Raw genomic sequence first — 22,810 nt, 5'->3', positions numbered from 1 at the left:
TGCCGTTATAAAATAACATCAAGCAAGATCACATGGTTTATTAAATGTGTAGGATATTACTGTGCACACTACCATAAGAGTGAGAGAGTTGTAGTTTGTGCAAAAGGTGATGGACTATATTACAGCCAATGACATTGGTGCTAATGTGGTGCTCAATACCAACCAAAGTTGATTTGAGTACAAACTCAAAGCAAACCAGACACTGTCAGTGACTGGAGGTAATGGGTCCTGCCATTTTGTTGCTCAATTCATGGTCAGGTCAAACTGACAAGTGTTTGCCACCAAAGCCTTTGGCAGCAGGAACATACAGTTCAGGCAATGATCATACCACCAAAAACTACAAAGTACTTCAGCCTCTAGATGTATACTCCTTTCACAAATATAAAACATTTGCACACCACATGGAGGAGAATATACTTTGTGATGGGAATTGTGCCATCAATCTGCATGCAAACTTGGATACTTGGCACAGGATATGCCTATGCTGTTTTGCAATGTGTCAGATGTCTACTTTCTTGCAGTTGACATGTGCAACACTCCTGACTGTGAGCTGAGTGTTGGTGTGATCTGCTCCTGTTGTACACAGCCACTTTACTTACAGCTTTGCCTTCTCCCACCACATTACCATGCCATGGAGTAACATAGGTTGTATAGGGTTTTTATGGCGTATTTTTATTTGTTCATTGATGTAGGGAGTGTCTGTGGCTGATGGTTTATGTATTGCCTGATATGCCATTCTTCCCATGATTCTGATAGGGATTGTCACATTAAGATTTGGATGTACTGTGCAAGGAATGCTCAGGACAATGTAACGCATGCAGGAAAGAGTATGTACTACTAATGTTCAGTTTCTATGCATTGTGTGCCATGGACACGTGTAATAAGTACAAAGACTAATTATTTGGATCTATGGTATCACTCTTTCAGTTGATGTGCCTTTATTATAGAAGAATCCACGAATATGGAATGTGTATGCACATAAAGTTATTGCTATTGCCCTTGTTGATGTCCATTTTTCACATCCTTTGTCGTACCATTAACATACTTTGTATGCCCTCACCCGAGGGTTGCGAGTGATTGTGAAATGCCATGTTCTGCACATATTATTTTCTTTGCGTGCCTGTTTACCTCTCAGAGTCTCATGAAAATTCTTGTCTTGAGATCCCATAGCTTTCCTTGTTAAGAATGATATGTGCTGAGTGACATTGTGAAAGGTGGGAAAGACACACTGTGGTTCGACAACAGTGTTAGAAAGTTGCTCCAAAAGCAAGTAGAGCTTCACTGTTTAGATTTAGCCAAAACCTCATAGACACACAAAAATAGAGTGAAGCCAAAATTAGCTTAAGAGAGCCATGTGTGAAACATTCAAAGAATTTGAAAATAAAATTGTATTTACAGATTTCTGGAGAAAATCCTAAAATGTTTTGGTTATATGTTAAATCAGGAAATAGATCAAAGCCATGTGTCCAGAGTTAAAGATTCCAAGTGGCCATAATTACATCAAAATGAAGGCTAACATAGAGAAGACTAAAATACAGTCAATTCTTTTTGTTGAACCGTTTCACTGAGAAAGATTGTACTGCAGTTACTTCTATCAGTCGTTGCATAAATAGGAAAATGACATATATCTGAATATGTGCCTGTGGGATACAGAATCAACTAAAATTGTTCAACAAACAAAAGAGGCTGGACCTGATAGGATACCTATACAGTTTTATATATAGTCTGCGAAAGAAGTTTCTCCTCTTCTAACAGCAGTCTACTTTAAGTCACTGGATTAATGATGCATTGCTACTGATTGTAAGAATGTGCAGCCTAATCCCTTTTTCAAAAACCGTCACTGAACAGTTGCACAAAACTACAGTGTATATTGCTGATGTATGTTGTACAATTTTAGAACACCTTTATGTTTATGTATTATGACCTTTCTGGAGAGCAGATACCACAAACATCGATCCTGCGAAAACCAGCACCCTCTTTTTGTCCATGAAACACAGAAGGCAGTAAATAGGGGTGCCTAGGTTGGTGCCTTGTTCCTTCTCTTCAAGAATGCCTTCAGTATAGTTTTGGAGTCTACAGAACAGCTGACCAGATTTTTAATTGGGTTGAAAAGTTCCTAGCAAGTAGAACACAGTATTTCATTCTTGACTGATAGAAATCCTTGGACATAAAAGTATGTTTAGGCATACCCCAAGAAAGTGTCATAGAACCATTAGTATTTACTGTGTTGTATAAATGACCCAGCAAATAGTGTTTAAAGCTTCATGAAGCTGTTTGTGGATGCTGCTGTTGTATACGAAGCAGTTATGCTAGAAAATTGTAGCATAATGCAGGAAGACTTAAAGAAGATTGACACTTGGCGCAAGGATTGGCAGATGACTCTCAACATAAACAGATATAAAATAAATAGGCAGAAAGACACATTATTATATGATTACACAACTGCTGAACAAACACTGGAAGCAGTAACTTCCATTAAATATGTGCGAGTATATATGGGTAGCGATTTGAAGGGGAATGGTCACATAAAACTAATCATGAGAGACAAAGATGCTTGACTAAAAGTCTTTGGAAGAATTCTCGGGAAGTGTAGTCTACCTGGGAGGTAGTGTATACAATCATCATTCAACAGATATCTCCATATTGCTTTTCAATCTAGGACACATTATAGAGAAGATCCAAAGAATCATTTTTCACATGCATACCATTTGTGAGGACTAGTTTTAGTGGTATGCAAAGGTACTCTCCACCACACACCGTAAAATGGTTTCTGGAATACAAGTGTGTGTGTGTGTGTGTGTGTGTGTGTGTGTGTGTGTGTGTGTGTGTGTTTTTCTCCAGCATCTCCTCCCAAAGCCATTGATTGATTTCAACCAAATATAGCACACAAATAGTGCACTTCACGATATCACTACAGTGGGGGTTAGATCCTGCTATCTCCCAAAGCAGTGGATATGGGCAAAACTTTTTTAAGCCCCTGATATGTAGGCAGCCCTGCAAGACAGGCATGTAGTGTGGGACTAGTTTTAGCCTGCCTTATCAACATGTTTCGCATGGGCTACACGTGGGAATGAGCACAGGTGAGCAGTGGAGGGACAGAGAGACAGTGAGGGGGAGAAGGATAGAGAGAGAGGGGGAGGAGAAAATGGACAGAGAGAGAGAGAGAGAGAGTGAGTGAGTGAGAGTGAGAGAGCGGGGGAGGGGGGGTAGGGTAGGAGAGGGACAGATGGTGAGGAGGGGTTAGAAAGGGAGAGAGGAGAGGAGGAGGTGGACAGAGAGAGTGTCAGTAAGGGTGAGATGAGATGGACAGAGCGAGGGGGAAGGGGGAGATCAGAAGGCAACTGGAAGATGTGGAGCGGTAGTGGGCAGATGAAAAAGGAAGAGGGGAGAGGAGGAGGTGGACAGATAGAGGAGGAGGAGGCGGAGGATATGAACAGGAGTGGGGGAAGGAAGATAGGGTTGGAGAGAGTGAGCAGAGGAGATGGACAAAGAGAGATGGCAGGAGCACATGGAGAGACAGAGAGTGAGAATGAGAAACTGGACAGACAGAGGTGGGAGGGTGAGGCAGACACAGAGGGGGGTGGGTGGGGGGGGGGGTGTATACAGTATGTGTGTCGAACGCATATGCGAGCAAAGCCAAAAACGGGTAATGTGTAGTGTGTGTGTGCGCATACACACACACACACACACACACACACACACACATTAGGCTATACTTTCTTGTATTTTTAATTTGTTCTAAGTGCACAGATAACTTTGTATGCATCCTGTTACTAATGTGCATTGTGCTTCATTGTTTTCTTTTTGTTTGCATACCACTCTAACAGACTCCTGCACTGTATAAGTTTCTGGGCATAGACTTCATTATGTTGCATGCCAGTATTCCCCATACTCACATGAAGGTGAAATGTAGATTCAATTTTTAATTATGTACTAAGACTCATTCAAGCAATTTCTTTGTGCAGGAAGCTAAGGCATTCCATGTTGTGTCACACCTTAATGTTACCAAAGAGAGGTGTACAATACAAATTGGATCAGTCTTCATAGAATGTGTGCCACTTGGTTTTTAAGTAGTATTAGCTGGGTCAATCCATACCAAGTGGTCCAGCATTGGTTGCTTGACCATCTCAGAAAAATTTTATATTCGCTGGGTGAATTCCCCAATGTTTAGTGGTCACAAAAATATTTTTTTAAAAATGTTATTGTTTATTATTTTGAAATGGTGGCCATATTTGTTGCAGGCTGCATGCGTTTTTTTGTATTTGCAAGCATCTACATTTTTTACAATTATTCAGTAGTGGATTGTCCTAAGCCTTTCAGATAAAATGCATTTAGTTCAACAAACTCTGGGCTACAAATTAACGTCATTATCACTTAGCTGAGTGTATTCTTTAATATATTTTTAATAGTTCAAAGTTATCAGACACAAATTAAAAAACTCAAATTTTGAGCAGTAGTTTTCCAAAGAAAGATTAATTTATCAGCTTTAATATTTTTTCTGCTGACCTTTTTATAGAGTATCAATGGTGAGCAGCTTACACTTAAAAAAATACACTATTTTAAGAAATGGTTTTTTTTTAATTTTTCCATTTTGTGGCCTGCAATATCTTTGTGGGGGGACCAGATAAAAATCTGAAAATTTCACAGTTAATAGACTTTTGATATCAAACTGCAGTATAAATTTCAACTTTGAGATTCAATTGGAAGTTATGGAAAAAAGATTACAAACACGAGTCAAAAATACGTTTTTTAACATCTGCAATATCTGGAAGGCTAATCAAATAAAGTATACCAATTGCATAATGTAACACACCACATTACACAAGCTAATGATTATTTGTCATAACAATGCTGTTGTAATTGTTTCAACAGGCTAACAATTGCATCTTCAAGCCTATACAAGTCTGATTGTTGTTTTCCCTCTTATACCAACAGTTGTCTACTCACACTTAAAGGCTAGAAGATCTTGAAGTGTGCAGTTGAAAAATGGTGTCTGTGTTCTGTTGGTGTTGTTAATAATGAAGCATGTCATAAAAGTGTGTATGGAGAGTATCCTAAAGATATTACTTTAATTGAAGATTACAGTGAAGAAGAAAAAGTGTTGTTTTACTTAAGAGTCGGCCCAGTGGTCAAATCAACGTGCAAGTACCATGAAATGAAATACTTAAAAAAATTTCGTCATATCTTTTTGGTCAGCTTTATAGATCATAAAATATCATAATACTCAAGGGCAATTACAAGCACGATCAAAATTGGTAATATAATTTTATAAACTCATGATCTAGACAAATAACGGCTATATTAAAAAATTTTTGAACGTAGACACGTGCTATATTTTCTCTGTTTATCAGCGTCTTCTATATTCTTGTTATTTTTTACTGTGAGGAGTTTAAATTAGATTAGCGACAGAGCATTGCCATATTCTAACATTGAATTTAGCTTTGGAAGTAATTTCTTTTCATGTGAAGTAATTACTTTTCATGTGTAGTTTAAGAGATCTTGTCTTTCCAGAGTCTTCCAAATTTTGAGGAGCATTTTCCTTTTGTCACGTTACACCCTTTTTATTCTTTTAAATCAACCAACACAACTATATTGCTTTATTCTGTAGTGGCTCTACCTCTCATTGTACTTGCCACAAAAGATGTGTTACAAGCAAAATAACTTTTCTTAAACCTTCATTTTTTTTAGCCTATTTATTCACTTGGTTCTGTGTTCAGTGAGACCTTAGAAAGTTCTGTGCAAGAAACAGGCGGCAGTGGAATCCCTAAATGGTGTTGTTTGGTTCAGTACTGTTTCTCTCTAGGGTTAGTTCTTTGTCCAATACATCTCTAGTCAAATGATGCAGATTCCTTGTTACCTTGTCATCTCTAATTTTCCACATGTCAGTTATTGTACAAACTTTCCTAACTTTTTATTTCCATGAGTTGATAGTTTTTCCTCTGTGATAACTCCTTGCAGTTTCTGGAATTTTAGTTTCTTTGTGGTTCTGTGCAGTTTAGAAGGGTACTAGCTGACAAAAAATGTTAGTCTTTTTAATTATAGTGGCTGACCTTTCCAGTAAAACAGAGATTGGAGACTAGTATTGTAGATATTCTTCACAATAAATTTTAATAAAATTCCCTAGTATTACTTTTCTCGAAGTGTTTTTTCAGGTTTTACCGTCGGTTTGCATCCAGCTTCTTTTTTCTGCTCTGATGATATTTGCAACTGTTGTTAGTTGAATAAAGTTATTCATTCTTTCTTAGTTTTGTTGGAATACCCCACCTTCTAGGCTCTGTGTCACTCAGCGATATCATCATCACAGTTTTGTTCCACCATTTATAGTTTATCTCCTTTCCTGGTCTAGATTTTGAGCTACCTTTATTAATTAGTCTTTGATTTATCCCCAAATTCACATCTTCCTCTTTAATTGGTAGTTGTTTTTGTTTTCTTTGAGATGTTTGGTGTCAGCACTTGGTTTCTTTCTAGCTTTTCTTTAGTGACTGTTCACCTGGTATTTTACTTTAATTTCTGAGAAATTCCATATTGGTTTGTGTCAGTATACAAGTTTTTATGGATTTTGACACTCATTATATTTCTTGTGTTGTTGTTTTGATTGCAATATGATCAATCTGAAACTCACTACATTGTGAGCGATGGAGATCGACGTCCTTTTTTTCTGTAGGAGGACACTCAAATAAGCAGACATGAGTTTACATCATAATACTTACAAAAGGAGCTTTACGATTTCTGTTAATCCTTTTATGGGCCAGGTAATGTCCTACAGAGATGTTGTACTACTACTACTTCTTCTTCTTCTTCAGCCATTTTTTTAATGAGCCACTGGTCACAGTTCATCTAGGTGAAAATGTACAAGTGTCTTTAACACACCACTAGAGTAGTTTTCACTGAAGATATTACCAATAGGAATTGGGAGAACAATAATGCTTTTCCTCGAAATTAGAAGTATGATTGCGTAATCAAAGAGCACCTCACTTGGAATCCATTCTCTAGCCATCATGTAGTGGACTCAGTTTATCAACTTGGTTTAAGAGGGTCAGCCTTTGCCAGCCCCACCATGCTAATAGTTTTCATCTCTGCCTTCTCTTATACTGTAGCCTACAACATTACTGAGACTTTGTCTTAATGGCTCACATTGTTGGGCCAAAGTGATGGTAATTGGAAGATATGGTCTTCCCCATTTCCAGTGCACCTCAGGTTTGATTTTTCTTTCTATCTATCTATCTATCTATCTATCTATCTATCTATCTATCTATCTATCTTTCTTTCTTTCTTTCTTTCTCTTTATTTTTTTCTTTCTTTTCTTCAGGTGCTTTGTGTAAATATTATCTTCAACAAAGCTTTGTACATGCAAAGATAATGGGTTCAGTATTTTGCAACTTTAATTTTTGATGATTATCAGACTATATCAATACCAGTTACTGTGGTACTTCCATGGCTGGCTCATAAACCACATTTGGAAAACAGTAATTTTAGGCCTATATTAGCAACATCAGTAACAATAGCTCAGCTTTTGTAATTCCTTGTATTTGATGCTTTGCTAATTTTCAGAACTGAAGATGGCGAAAAGTTTGCGTAGTAAATGGAAGAGGAAAATGAGAGCTGTTAAGAGAGAACGGTATGGTCAGAAGGAGCTAGCCAGACTTAAGAATATTTTAGGCCTTAATGATGGAAGCTCAGATGCCAACATGGAAAACATTTCAGAAATTGTAACAGGTAAGATTATGTATAGAAAATAAGTTGCATTCTAGTATAGTGAGATGTACACACTATTGATCGCTTCGCTACTATGTGAAACATAGCAAACACATTACAGTTTTGTAATTATTTATTTCCTTAGGATTTATGGAGGTTTTTCTGTTTCCTAAAGAACTCTCACATTTGTGTCAGTTGTCTTTCAGTATTGTGTGAATGCAGATATTTAAAGTGTGTTCATTACTAGATGCTGTAGACTATTTTACCCAATGGCAGTGTTAATGATTCATACGAGGTACATCTGTAAAACAAGTTTCCCTGGGGCGTGACTCAAGCAAAACATAATTTTCTTAAAAGGTTTATTGGGACAGATGCAGGAGGTGTTAAGGTACCTTCAAACAATTCATCACTGGAATTCAGCCATTTGTCATACTGTGGGACCAACTTCTATATCCCTGTGTCTTAGAAATCTGTTGCCAGGGATTGGAATCGTTGTGTAACAACCATCTCTACCTCTATGTCAGTCTGGATATGCTGACTCAGAACGGTTAGGACTTTCTCTAGGTTCCGGAACTTGGGGGAGAATTTGTGCAGGAGAACTTCTGTGAAGTTTGGAAGGTAAGAAATGAGGTACTGGCAGAAGTAAAGCTGTGATGGTGGATTGTAAGTTGTGCTTTGGTATCTCAGTGGGTAGAGCACTAGCCACCGAAAGTCAAACAACCCGGGGTAGAGTCTAGCTCTGGCACACAGTTTTAATCCTCCAGGAAGTTTTGTATCAGTGCACAGTCCACTGCAGAGTGTGAAACTTTCATTCTAAGAACAAGTAACAACATAAATATATGCTTATCGTGCATATTTTCTTGCTTTCATGCGAAATAAGCTGCAAATATACACAAAAATATTGTTGCTGATGTCATTGAATGAATGAGACTCAGCCCTTTTTTTACATTTATTTTGTGGTCTTTCCTGTCTCTTGATAATGTACTAGTGCATGGGATATATTATATAGCAACAATTTCATAAATTAAGTACAAAAATAATTAAAAACAAATATTAATCTTAATCTTCCTCTCTACTAGGAGCACTAGTATCACTCCAGCTGATAGACAGTAACAACTTCCACAGCATTGAGTGTCGTGGCTGTGTATGTTAGACTATGACTAAGTGAAAACTGGTTGATCTGCAAGCTACAAGGTAACTTGAAACACATTAAGTGTAACAGGTTATGGGTCCAGTTCCAATTGACTGTTGTTGGAGAATCTTCTTCTGCACTGTGTTAGTGCATTTAAGTTTTGAAGAGAAAAATTTTAAGTGCACTAGCAAGTACAGTTAAAAGTAGAGGTTAAAATGTTGGCAACTCCTCTTCCATTTCTATAATATTGCCTTCAATGTCATCTCCGTTGTATAGACCCTTATATACTCCTTCCATGGTTAGGACTGACTTTCCATCTGACCTCTTGATATTAATACTGTTGCTTCTCTTTTCTCCAAAAGCCTCATTAATTTTCCTGTAGACTGAATCTATCTCTCCCTATTTGATCCTCTGCTGCCTTCACTATCTCCTCTCTCAAAGCTACCCATTTCTCTTCTGCTGCATTCCTTTCCCTATTCTGGCCAATTGTTACTTAATGCTCCCTCTGAAACTCTCAACAGTCTCTGGTTCATTCAACTTACCCACATTTTACATCCTTAATATCCTGCCTTACTGTAGTTTCTTTAGTTTTAATCTACTGTCCATAACCATAAATTACGTCAGAATCTACATCTGCTTCTTGAAATGTCTTACAATTTACCATTATATCATCAGTCTGAAACCTTCTGGTGTCTCCAGGTCTCTTCCACCTATACAACCTTCTTTCATAATTCTTAAACTAAGTTTTAGCGATGATTAAATTATGCTCTGTGCAAAATTTTACCAGGTAACTTTCTCTTTCATTCCTTTCCCTCAGTCCATACTCACATACAATTTTTCCTTCTCTTCCTTCCCCTACTATCAAATTCCAGTCCCCAGTACAATTAAATTTCCGTTTCCTTCAACTATCTGAATAATTTCTTTTATATCATCATGCATTTCTTCAGTCTCTTCATCACTTGTTGAGCTAGTTGACATTTGGACTTATTGTACTGTGGTGATGTTGGTTTTTTTGTAGTACCGGAATTTCTTCTATGGATTTTCTGTGCTAGTTGATTCTTAGATTTATAAAATATTTACATTAAATATGTTTACTGGTGGTTCAACAAAAAGACATTCATTTTTCATTTCCTCTTGTCAGTAAACACAGGGTGTATACGACCTGGGACAACCGGGAGATCCGGAAAAAACCAGGGAATTTTTTCATCCGGGAGAAAACCGGGAAAAACCTAGGACTTTTTAGAATTCCGGGAATTTTTCATTGTTTTAGTTTTCAGTTAAATTTTTGTAACTTCGACTGGTAAGAACCAATATTCTAACAAAGAATATTACTGTATCTCGCTACTGCAGAATAATACTGCAGCAATAAAAAACGAGCGAGAGAAAATAAATCTTAAGTTGCAAACAACAAAACACATTGCTCATACAAGCGTTTACCAGCAGTAAAATGTGTCAAAGGCTTTAGGAAGACCATGCATGACAACAAATTGCCTCCGATGAGCGTGACATCACAACTGTTTACATTAGATTCGTTTGAGCGGTTGCGAGCGAGCTTATGCGCATGTGCACTTGAGTCACGTTTCAGTAGTACCTTCTCCCACTTCTGGCTACAGAAGTGTGGCAGTTAGCAGTATAAGCAATAGCAGCAAGCAGACAGATGCTATCCGGAAAAATTTTACTGGTGCACCTAAGCTCCCAGATTCACGTATGCGCAACAGGCCCAGAACTAGGGGGCGGGGGCAAACAGGGGTATCTTTGAATGCGTGCATAGTGTACATGATGTCTCTGCCAGGGGAATCATTGTCGCATCTAGAAGTAAACTTTCCTGCAGGCCAAAGGAGATGGGTCTATACAAGCTGAGCAGAATAAAGCTGAACGGGTGAATGCCATTCGCCGTTTATGTGGTTCATTGGGTTTGCAAATGATTAGTGTTGTTATAATTGCTAGGGAATTCCAGAGATTCAGACTACCAGAGTGGAAATAAACAAATAAAAGGAATAACAGGCAACAAATATTGTGTATTGTCTCCTCCGTGTATCCAAGAAAATGAAATTTTGACAGAAAATTTTTGGCCAGACTGCCACACTACTAAGGGCCAGTTATACAGTCCCTGGCTAGCAGCCGCTAAAGTTCTATTCTGGGAGTAGTGCGGAAAACGCATTATACGAACACGTAATAACGCCTAACCGGAGAATAAATGCGAGTTAAGTAAAGTTAAGTAAACCGGTGATTGATTGTGGCAGGGTTAGTGAAGTTAACCAGAGAATAAGTTTTGACACTGGCAGGAATAGTTACAGAATTAGTGATAACAAGATTCCTTGTTCTAACAAGGAAGGAGAAGAAATGGGACTCAAACACAAATTATGGAAGAATATGACGATTCCAAGTTTATATAAAAATTTTGTACTACTACTTTTCGATCTAATGCTTCAGAAGCTAGAGAGTGTGAATGAAATGTGAAACTATTTCCTAACATAAAACTTTTTGCTTGTAGTTGGCCTAATAGGCATTTGATATTGGTACTTCGTGAATTATATTCCATCTGGTTTTGGGTTCAATTTGTATTAACAGCTTTTTTAGTATTAGGCAACAACATTTCATTTTTTCAAGTGGCAAAACGTTTGATGAAGTTTGGTGAGACAATAGATCCTTTCACAAAAAGGAAAGGACATCATGTAAAGCTGCAGCAAGGTTAGAGAGAAATTAAGGATTGAAGAAATGTGTACTGTCTTGCTTGTCACTTGTCTTTACTCATTTTATGTATCCTATATTTAATTTTAAGTCACACAAAACAGCAAGTTATTAGCTAATAGGCAGTAAAGACTGCAAATTTTGTGAAGAGTACTTGTTCTGCCGGTTACAAACAATCACATCCAGTATTAATTGCGAGATTTTTTTAAAGAGGGGCAGGATGTCAAACCGGCCGACTGGGAACAGGAGAGACACCTCAGGGCATTTTAATTTCCGCTGTCCTGAATATAGTGTGATGGCACCCATTACAAAATATTACATATTTGAATTCCACAGAGGGAAATTTAGAGACGTGCGACAGAAGAGTGCTGTGTGAAGATGCGTGGCACTGCACTTTGGCACACTTAAGACCAAATAACATGTCTTACATTCCCTCGAACATATATGTTTTACGTATCAGAATCTTTAGAAAGATGTGCACTACAAAATGAAGATATTTTATAAAAGTCGATTTTTTTTTTTTTTTGGTGTCCAACCTCAAACGTTTGAGGTAGGGGTAGCGCCACTATCTAGTATTGCCCCGGTTTGGAAATACCGTAGATCCGGACCTGATGTACAGAGCAATCTGAGTTGTAGTGGGGAGGTGGTAGTCTCCACATGACCTGTGTTTACGTTAAGTGATTTTGCTGTTTCCTCTTCATTTATTGCTCTCACGTCAAATGAAAACAGAACAGATGTCTTGGCCGGGAGCTATCAAGTGAATTAAAATACATTCACATAATTACGGAAGGCTAAAATATGTTGTTAGTTTCAGATTTTATTTTGTTTCCACCTTCTTGACAGTCAAGCGTTGAGTGCCTTGCAGAACAATGAAGTTATTTTTGACGATTTCTCAAAGAAATTTGACTTTTGTTAATCTTTTCTGCTGAGGCAGTCAATTTATTTGAAATGAAGTGTTCAATTCCACACTATTCGCTAGTTTCAACTGTTAACTGTATTTCAAGCTCATGTTTTCATCTTCTAGCACATATGGCATTATGCTTTCATAAAGAGCCAAAAATTAGATAATACAGTACTGGTACTCCAAGAAAATTCCAATGCTCTTGGAGTATCCTCTAATGTCTTGTTTCTTTTATGCCATAATGTAAGATCTTTTAATGTTTTACACGTACGAACGTACGGGCTTCCTGCGTCATCGTAGCTGCGCAAGCACGGCGACACCTGTTATTCTCTGGCAACTGCTGAAGCGAATCTATTTTTAACAGGTCGCGGGAAAATATTCGGAATGGTTCTTTGAAAAGCGTTACTTTCAAAGTAAATTTCCTTTTACACAAGAAGGACTCTGTGGACAATGTCCGATGAATTTCTTAAATCACAGAGCATTTGACTCTCATTCAAAAACCAAATCTTTGAGGATGACTATTTACAATATTTTCGAGCCCGGAAGATCAGACATTTATGTTGTTGTTAAAAATTTTACTAGAACTTTGTGTGATATATCTTAAAGTGTAACACACGAAAAAAAAAAAAAACATTATATGTGAAAGCTTAGCTTCTCTTGCAGCTTATTGATCTTAGAGACCAATATTATATGTAAAAGCCTTTCTTTTCTTGTAGCAACACTATGTATATTAATTTAAACCATTACCTTATCCTATTTGTGTGTTAGTGCTACTTAAAAGTGATGTTGCTCTTGGCTGACTATATCACGTGTTCTATGCTCTGAATATCTGCTGTCATCGGCTGGCGAGATTGTTTGTCATGTGCTACGACTGGCTTACAAAAGCGCATCGCAATCTCTATTTCAGTCCTTCGGAAAGTAACATGCACCGTTTGGTGGAATTGGAATTTATACTTTTGTAATACAAAAATATGCAGTGTGCATGTTGCTGCACTTCAGACATCTTTCTAAAACGTGTTTTTCCCCTGAGTTTCGTCTTCTAAAGTGCCTGGAAATTCTACGCCGGTGTATAAAATCACAACCACTGAAAGGATTGATAAGTTATGAGGAAAATTATACTGTTACTTAACATGGAAAAAGTGTGTTTTCATCTGGGAGACAGTGTGTTTTTAACCGGGAAATTCGGGAATTTTTTTTTTCTCGGCCACGTACACACCCTGAAACAGTGTTTCAATTGATTGTGTCAGAGTTATTCATAATGCAAAAATACAATTATCATTAGTCATTTGACATACTTTGTTGGATAAAGGTCTATAATCCGGAGTTCTCCATGCATTAGGGTCTTCAAGTATCCACATCCATATTGCATTTGCATTTTCCTGATGCCAGCTATCTACCTTTTAGATAATTGCCTTGGTGTTCCTTATTCATTGTAATCCAGCATAGACTTTTCTTGCTCTGTCAGCTGTCCTCAGCTGTCCATTCGTCTGGCCTGTCTGTATATCCTGCCCCCCCCCCCACCACCTACTTTTTATTTTCATTACAATGTTAATCATTTCTTCCACTGCAGTTTGCTCGCTGATTCATTTCTTTGTTTCCAGTCTCTCCTGAGCTGTCACCAGTTTCCTTCTTTCTCTCTCTCTCTCTCTCTCTCTCTCTCTCTCTTTCCCATTGAAAGTCAGTGTCTTAGTGCCACAAGTAAAAACTGTTAATACACACAGATTTTTTTTTTTTTTTTTTTACAATGGGAATATCTCTGTGATTAGGTCCAAAGGGATATGAGAGTTGATCAGCTTTTGTGTCATCGTCTGTCTTGTAGTATCATTTTTATTGGGCATGGGGGGGACATGGGGTCAGTGCACTGCTCTCCCATCCATTTTCAGCTTGCCTGACATTGGGGTAACTGCTTCTCATTCAGGTAACTCCTCTGTCGATTCCATAGGGATGAGTGCACCACTTTCCGGTCCCTTTCTCACAGGAAAATCACTGATAGTACTGGGAATTTAAACATAGTCCCCCACACGAGGTAGTAAGACATGCTGACATCTTGGCTACAGAGGCAAACCAAACACTGATTTTAAAGTTTCCTTGTGAAGCGCATTGGGAGCTTATTTCTGAAAACTGTTCAGTTTTTGAAGAGCATTAAAGGTCATATTTACTCTTCCATTAGTTTATTTTGCTGTCCGTGTAGTCATTGTTTTCAGTTGTCCTATGTACAAAAACTAGTCAGCTGGTTCTCTAATTCATTGTTAATCTATATTTAGTTTTCTTGTTGGTGTTTTGATTACACTTTGTTTTAGTCATATTATAACTGATTTTCATGCATAACTTCAGACTTGCTATATTAACCTTTGATTGTAAGCCTGCTTTTCTTCAACACCACAGATTTTATGAGACACAGATTATTTACAAATAAGTGACATAAAGTAATAAATATACACAACAAAGAACTTGTGAAGGTGGGCCAATACAGTGCTCTGGAAGTTTGTTGAATAACTCACTTGTCAGTGCAGACCAATTTGCAGGTTCGGCTGGAAAGGCTTGAATATGAAACACATTCTCATTGTGCCTGTAGGCCATGGATTTGTTCACTGAAATCACAACTGTGGGTTAAATAGTGACCTAAAACAGTACCACATTGGACAGAGAAGTAAATCTCTGTGCTAACCAGATGTAATGGTATGTAAGATCACAGTCCTGTAAGATCACAGTCCAGGAGAAAACCACAAAGAGCAGGGATATCGTCAGTAGGTCCATTGGGGAGATTGCTGTGAACATCAGCTGTTTGTAACACATGAGTCATGGTAGTCTGTGGCAGCCCTTAAATCTGCTGCCGGTGGATGTATCGTTCCACGCTGTGCCTGGAAACCTTGATGGATGTATGCATAATTTGTTCTGCTTGCATCCAAATGTGAGCTGTGTGAAAATAAGCTCTTGTAGCAGCATGCTACATTCCAACTCTATACCAATGAAGCTGTCTGCAGGATAAAATTCTATGGTGCAAAAATGAATGTGTTTATGTGATATTCTGTCTGTTTATTTTTTCCCCAGTACTGTTAATCCTAATCGTAGATTCCATGTTGGTGAATGTAGAGCGATTGAGTCTCACTTGTAAGTTCTGGTCACCTTAATTATTCATTCTAGAAATATCTAAGGAATCATTATAAAGAATTTGTTTTCTTTTCCATTCACTTGAAATTTTAATATTTCATGTTAATAGTGATTTGCCCTGACAATTCATTTTTGACCTCTTTTACAATTTTGATGAATTTCTTAATGTAAATTGAAACTATTTAGTGAGATATGAGAAAAACTGGAATACTCTCTAAACACAGGAATAGTAGTGAGCAGAAACAGCAAAATATCTAAGGTAACTGAAGCCTTTTAAACATAGAATACTTGAAACTGTAGAAGATTGAACTCAAGATTAAGACAAAGTAAGGAGAAAAGAGGGGGGAGAGGAGGGTGGGTAGCAAAAAGGGTAGAAAATAGCTGCCACCGATAGAGGGAGTCAGCAGCTCGTGGTCTAGTGGCTAGCGTTGCCGCCTGTGGATCACAGGGTCCCAGGTTCAATTCCCGGCTGGTTGGGGATTTTCTCTGCCCAGGGACTGGGTGTTTGTGTTTTTCTCATCATTTCATCTTCATCATCATCATTCGTGACAGTGGCTAGACTGAACTGTGAAAAAAAAGAAGACTGTGTAAGAATTGGGGATTTGTATGGTCACTGATGATTGCGCAGTTGAGTGCCCCCCCCCCCCCCCCCACATCATCATCATCGTCATCATATCATCATCATCATCATCATCATCATCATCATCATCATCACCATCACCACCACCACCACCACCACCACCACCAACAGAGGGACTAGTGCAATGTAAGGAGGCTGTGGCATAGATCAGTATTTATTAGAGAGAATGACTCGCAGTTGCAGACAGAAATCACTTAGCTGCTCACTTGTATTCTATGAAATTTCCCCCAAATGTTACAAGTTTTCGAAAAAGGAAACAAAAGAAACATTCTGTTAGCTTCCAGGAAGCATGGAAATTTGAAGGACTTAACTAGCAAATGATGCACTCAAAAAATGTCTGCAGTGGGGATTATCTGTATTCAAATTGAACATTGCTCAGTGAGACAGGGATTTATCCTGTGATGGGAAGACCATCCAAATTACGATACTTGTGGACTGCAAAATGTCAGTGTGCCATATATCAATGTTATTTTCTATTTTAATGTGAGGGCAGCTGTCTTTTCACCACCTCACTTGCCATCTAATAGAACGATGTGGCACAGAGTTTCAAAATTCTGTTTGGTGTAAAGGTGAACTGAAGAGTGTAGTTAATAACCGGGTCCCTTAATAATGTGTTGAAAGAAAATTGTAAGCTGAATATCTTTGTGTGTGTGTGTGTGTGTGTGTGTGTGTGTGTGTTTTGTGGAAAGTTTCACAAGTATATGTGTAGGCTTGTGTCACCATAGTCACTATCCATAAAATTGACTGCATTGTCAATATAAGGGGTGTAATGGGTATAAGTGCAGATATTTTTATACATTGTACCTTAATATGTACACACATCAGTGTGTTGGTGTCTTTTTTCCCTGCATCAAACAGTGTTCTCACAAACACGTTACAAACTTTATGATGTGATGTTGACTGTATGGTCGTAACTGCATCACTAAGTGAACTGTGCCTGTCAGTGTAGGCTAACCATTGAGTGTGCATGCATTGGCACTTCAGTACTTGACCTGCTGCCCTGGGGAAAATAAATATTAATGGCTTGCTCTTGCCAGAATAATTGGAGGTACTAATCAACCTAAAAACATATGATTTTTAGTAGCTGTAATTATTATTCTGCTAATGTAAATACTGCTGTTAAAGTTCTCCGATGTTTCAGCCACTGTTGCAAATGGCCTTACTCAGTGTGTTTTGCCTACTGCCAAATGAGAGAACTTTTGTTGTTATCTACTAATGGAAGAAGCTTTTTTCATGGTATGTTAGCATATTGAGAATGAGGAGGAGGGGTGTTAGACACCCTTCATTTGTATTTCCTTTATTTATTGTTATTGTTCTATGAAAAGGCAGATGCAGTGTTGCTGCAGTAGGCGAGAGAGAGAGGAACTTATAGCTATGAGTTCCTCTCTCTTGTCTATTGCAGTGTACATTTTAATGGAGGCACTTGAAAAAACAGCTCCTTTAGTTCACCCCATTACAACCAGAAAGCTGATTCCAGTACATGGATAATACCTTCATTATCTGGCCACATGGAGAAGCACAGCTACAGAACTTTCACAAATAACTCAATTAGCAGCACAGCAAAGTCAAGTTTACTGTGCAGATAGAAAAGCATGTGGTGCTGCCTTTCCTCTGTGTGGAAGTTCACCAGAAGCCTAATGGTAAACAGGACTACAAAGAATTGAGACACCTCCCCCCCATCCTGCCGCATGTACAGGTACCTGCATGTCTCCTCCCACTGTCCTACACAGAAGAAATCTACTTTGCACACTTTAACAAAGAGGGTCCATGGCATCAGTGAAGAAGTACATCTTAGGGTGGAACTGCAGAACTTTAGATCCATCTTTGGAGCCAATGGTTATGGGATGAAGATGAGAGACAAAATTATGGGGACAGAGGATGAAGGCAATAGTGAAGAGCAGAAGGAAGCACTATGCTTGCCCTGTTAGCACACTTACCAGGGCTCACTGAATGTGTGGCCAAACTTCTCTACCATGCAGGTATCAAGCCATTTTTGTGAAGCAACAGCAAAATACGAGATGTTCTTGGCTCATCAAAAGCTACAGTCAACAAGCTACATATTGCTGGTGTCTTCAAAATCAGTTTCGAGTGAGGACTCGTATATGTAAGTGAGATGGCACAACCTATCAGCACATGCGTATCTGAACATGAGACACATCCGCCTAAGACAACACGCCAAGTCAGCGGTGGTAGAAAAACTGAGTGAGTGTGGCAAACAGACAGTATTTTGAGATGCCTGTGTACTAGTGAAACAGCCACTTACCACGAGGAGGAATATTAGGGGGGTGATAACAATAGCCACACAACCCACTGGCATGAATAGAGGAGACAGGTACAGGCTTCCAGCATCTTGGCTGCCAGCACCAATAGCAGTAAATAAAGCAAACGCCAATCAGTGAAGTCTTATTTTCTCCAGTAACATGAAACAAAAGAAACACGAATAAAAGATGTGCAAGATCCCTCCTCCTCATCCTCAGTGCTGTATCAGATCACGAAAACAACGTCTTCCATTAGTGTATAAGAACTTACGTTTTCTCATTCAGTAGCAAGCAAATCACCCTAAGAAAGGTCATTTGCAACAGTGGCTGAAACATCGGAGAATTTTATACCTTGACATGGTGGTCACATACCCAGAAGAATTTAATTCATAGTTTTGCAAGTCATTTGTCCATTATTGATAAAGTGTTGTGCATGTGAATGCTCTGTAGATCTGTTAGGATGATGCCACAGGACACATCTTGGCTGAGGACTGAACTGGCACCAATAATGCACGGTACCTTCTTGAAGGGGGTGGGGAGTGGGGGGGGGGGGGGGGGGAAATTATGAATTGTTTCATGGATTAAGTTAGGCAATATTTTGTACATTTGTTCTTTCCACTCCCGTGCACATTTACGTTTTGTCATTGTTACTCATCTTGTTTCAGGAGATGCAGACAACTAAGGTTGCTCTGATTCTGTCATATATACCATAATTAAGCCATCATGAAATGCAAAATCTCAGTTTGTTGTTGTTCTCACTTTGTTTATTATGAGTCATTCACCCTTCATATCCACAGTTTCATGCTCTGTATCAAAGTATAACGTAAGAAGGAAAAGCTTTAATGAGTGTGCAGTAATTAGTAATAATGTCTCCTTTTACAGTGGCAGATCCTAAATCATTGCAAGCGGAACACCCCAGTACTTCTACATACAGTACACCCCCAGAAGAGGAAATGGATCATGATAAGAAACGAGTGTACAATAAGAAAACTCTCAGGGACCAATATGGTAACTATCCTGTGTGGATGAGTAGTAGAAAGATAAAAGCAATTGCAAGCAAAAACAAAATAACAAAGAAACAAAAGAAGAAGGCTGCTAAGAAAAGGAAGAAGACAAATTAACATTAAATATCTAGTTGTGATACAGTTCTAAATGTGGCAGTTAAGTGTTTCTTGGCAACATATGAGCTCTGTGGATCTAAGACATAAGTTGATACATTGTATTTTGTAAAAATACCATTGTATATTTTTTATTTAAATATGTTGGAATACATTTAAGTTAATGATTTAAAACATTTGTAATTGTAGAGTTGTCATATATTGTTAAGCATTCCGTAATACCCTGTTTTCAAAAGAGAAGTTCAGTCCATCCAGGACTTCCTTCTCTATGTTCTGGGCTTGTGAACAGAAATGGAATGCTGCAGCATGTTATAACGATTATTTACTTGGAGAAGCAGTTTGGCATATGTAGCAACCAAAGAAGTGCACATGTTACCTGTTGTTACTGTTCCCTTATAAGTGACACTTCTAGTTGAGACAGGTCAGGCATGTTTGAAAATATAATTTGCTGGAAGTCAGGGACTACAATCTGCAATTTGTGAAATTGTCTATGCAGCCATGAGCTTGGCTGGTTATTTGCATTTCCAGTCTACCATACTTGCAACATCTCTGAATGAATCAGTAGTACAATTATTACACATTTCTTATAGAAGAACACGGAAATGCAGTGACCATTTATGTGATGATCTTAAACTGTCTTTTATTTTTTGCTTCCTATTTCATACTGTATTAATTATATCACTCATTGCTCTGTGACCACTCTGGACTCAGAAGCTTTTTATCTGTTCATAACTCTGAATCCTGTTTTGAATTTCCACTATCTACTTTGAAACATCCTAGCAGGTCAGAAGTCATGGTCTGAATTGGACTCAAACCCAACCACCATGGGTTTTGTGGGTTATACAGGTGTGACTCATCATCAGGAAGTTTAACAATAGCATACACTGTTGCAGTTATTCCTTGGTTTGGATTACATTCTAACCCTTCTGAAGTAGTTGTCTTTTTGTGTCTCTATAAGCCTGATAGCACCCCAAAAGGCAGTAAAATAGTGTACTGTTTAATCTGTGTTTATATACAGTCTTTATTAGTAAAGTTCCGGGACAATTTTTTTTTTAAATAGAAAATTGCAGTTGCCAATGTTTCTGGAGGTCTTGGAAGAAATAGGGAAATTTTCAATCTGTTTTTTTTATGCTTGTAAGCTCATTTGTGACAGCCCGTTGGATGTTTATGATATCTTGATGAAGCTTTACTTGCAGTCACCTTTTCGCTTGGGGAATATGGTTGGGTGAATATGGTGGATGCAGGAGGGCAATAACAGAATGTCAGGCCAGATACTCAGTAACAGATAAAGCAGTATGAGGTCTTGCATTATCATGCAGGAAGAACCAGTCCTGAGAATGCCACAGATCAGGTTAGCGATGTTGAATTGCTTGTCACAAACATTTCAAGACTTCGATGTAAAGAGTTTGTTTCACTGTTTGATGTTGAGGAACATTAATACCAAAGAATGCAATCAATATTGTCTTTGTTCTCAAAGGTTGTCTTTTGACATTTTCTGAGGCTGGTGATCCAGGACTCCAGCATTTAGCACTTTTGATGCTTTGTGTGAGTCATACTGGTAACATCAGCTTTCATCCCCAGCAGTAGTCTTTGACAGAAGTATGGGATCATGTCTAGCTCTGTCCAGTAGTTCAGCAGAAATTCTTCCATCTGTCCTCTTTCTGTTCATCAGTTAGTGTGCGAGGGAAAATTTTTTCATGAAGTTTCCTTTTCTGTAAATCCTCGCGTAAAATATTATGAGATACATCATGATTCAAATTAAGTTCTTCTGATATCGCATGCACAGTTATGTGTTGGTCTTCTTGCGATAACTGCCTTATATGCTCCACATTTGGACCAGCATGTGCTGTAGACGGGCAACCAGCCCTGGGATCAACTTGCACTGAATCTATCTATGTCTTCACGAAACTTTTTGTTCCAGTCATAAACACAACTTCTTGAAAGTGCCTTGCCTGCATATGCTTGCTTAATTATTGTCCGCATTTCTGTGAAAGAAACAGATGAAAAATGTGGAAAAGGAATTAAAGTTCAGGGAGAAGAAAATGGAGTTTGAGGTGTGACGGTGACATTGTCAATCTGTCTAATGCCCAAGGACTTGGAAGAGCTGTTGAATAGAGTGGATAGCACCTTGAGAAGAATTTATAAGATGAACAGGAGGAAAAGCCCCATGCTCCCTTCTTTCTGTGTATTTGGATTCAAGCCCCATGCTCCCTTCTTTCTGTGTATTTGGATTCAAGTCAGAAACTACTTTAGGGATTTTGATACAGTTTTTACTAATAGGTAGACTGATTATTGAGGAAGTTTAGTGTATATAATTTGTAAATATTTCGAACAAATTGGCTAACTATGATGAATTTGTCAACCATCACTGTAAAAGTGAGGCCATTGCCATCTAGCAGTGAATGGCAGAAATCCTTGAATCCACAGCTCTGTGCAGTGCGATGTAGCCACAGCCAAACTGCGTGCGTGCCAGTGTTGTGCTTCCTTTAATGTACCAACAGCAGAAGGAATATGTGGAACGCAGTTAGTGTGGATGTGATTTAACATATTCAGATATTATTTGTTTGGTCCCTTTAAAATTAAGCTACATTTTGTGCACAGTACTCAATAACCTAAAGTGCACCAATGAGAAAGTAGCAGCATTGCTCATAAATGTCGGTGAGTTCATAAGCTTCTTAAAGAAGGAGACAGACGTGGCCATGATCTTGTTGGCAACCAAAAACTGAGAACTGAGTGGCATTCAGGAACTCCTTGCAGGTGACTAGGAAATACTTCTACTGGTCATTTGAGGACACATTTTGAAGAAAAGATGACAATTTCAGACTGTCAGTTTCTCCTATCATGATCACATTTCTCACTCACTATTCACTGTACATTCTTTGAACAACGGACAGAGTTACTTAACTTTGAAGGATCATAAGCAACCGTTTGAGAACAATTGGATGGTGAAAAAATGTGAATCCACAACTGTGGTTTTTAATTTTTTGTGCTAAGGTACACCATTTTCTGAAAAATTACTTCAAGGTACTTTGATTTTTTTTTTTTTTTTTTTTTTTTTTTTTTTTTACATAAGGTCACTTTTTCCAGCAGCGAAGCAGATGACTCAATTTTCAGCTTTCTGCTTCCCTTGAATCAAACATAGATGCAGACATCATTCTTTGCATGGTAGGGTGAATAAGTCAGCCACAAAGAGTCTACAATTGCAGCAATGAGCCTGAACAATGAATCACTGAGTAGCAGTAAGATTTACAGGAGGAATAATCT

General features: G+C 38.2%; 1 protein-coding gene across 1 annotated transcript in view; it reads left to right on the top strand.

The window, feature by feature from the left end:
• The window catches only part of LOC124784477 (protein LLP homolog), a 28,345-nt gene extending 8,166 nt beyond the window's left edge, over window positions 1-20,179 (top strand). Inside the window, exons 2-3 of the mRNA XM_047254103.1 lie at window positions 7,552-7,716; window positions 19,311-20,179. Of these exons, the coding sequence (XP_047110059.1) occupies window positions 7,560-7,716; window positions 19,311-19,549 (396 nt within the window). The 5' untranslated portion in view covers window positions 7,552-7,559 and the 3' untranslated portion in view covers window positions 19,550-20,179. The remainder of the gene's footprint in view (window positions 1-7,551; window positions 7,717-19,310) is intronic.
• Window positions 20,180-22,810: the final 2,631 nt, after the last annotated feature.

The sequence above is a fragment of the Schistocerca piceifrons genome, chromosome 1 (genome assembly GCF_021461385.2).
Source record: "Schistocerca piceifrons isolate TAMUIC-IGC-003096 chromosome 1, iqSchPice1.1, whole genome shotgun sequence".
In the NCBI taxonomy this organism is placed as follows: Eukaryota; Metazoa; Arthropoda; class Insecta; order Orthoptera; family Acrididae; genus Schistocerca; species Schistocerca piceifrons.
The sequence above is the reverse complement of the archived record's forward strand: the minus strand, read 5'-3'. Positions and strand labels throughout refer to the sequence as shown.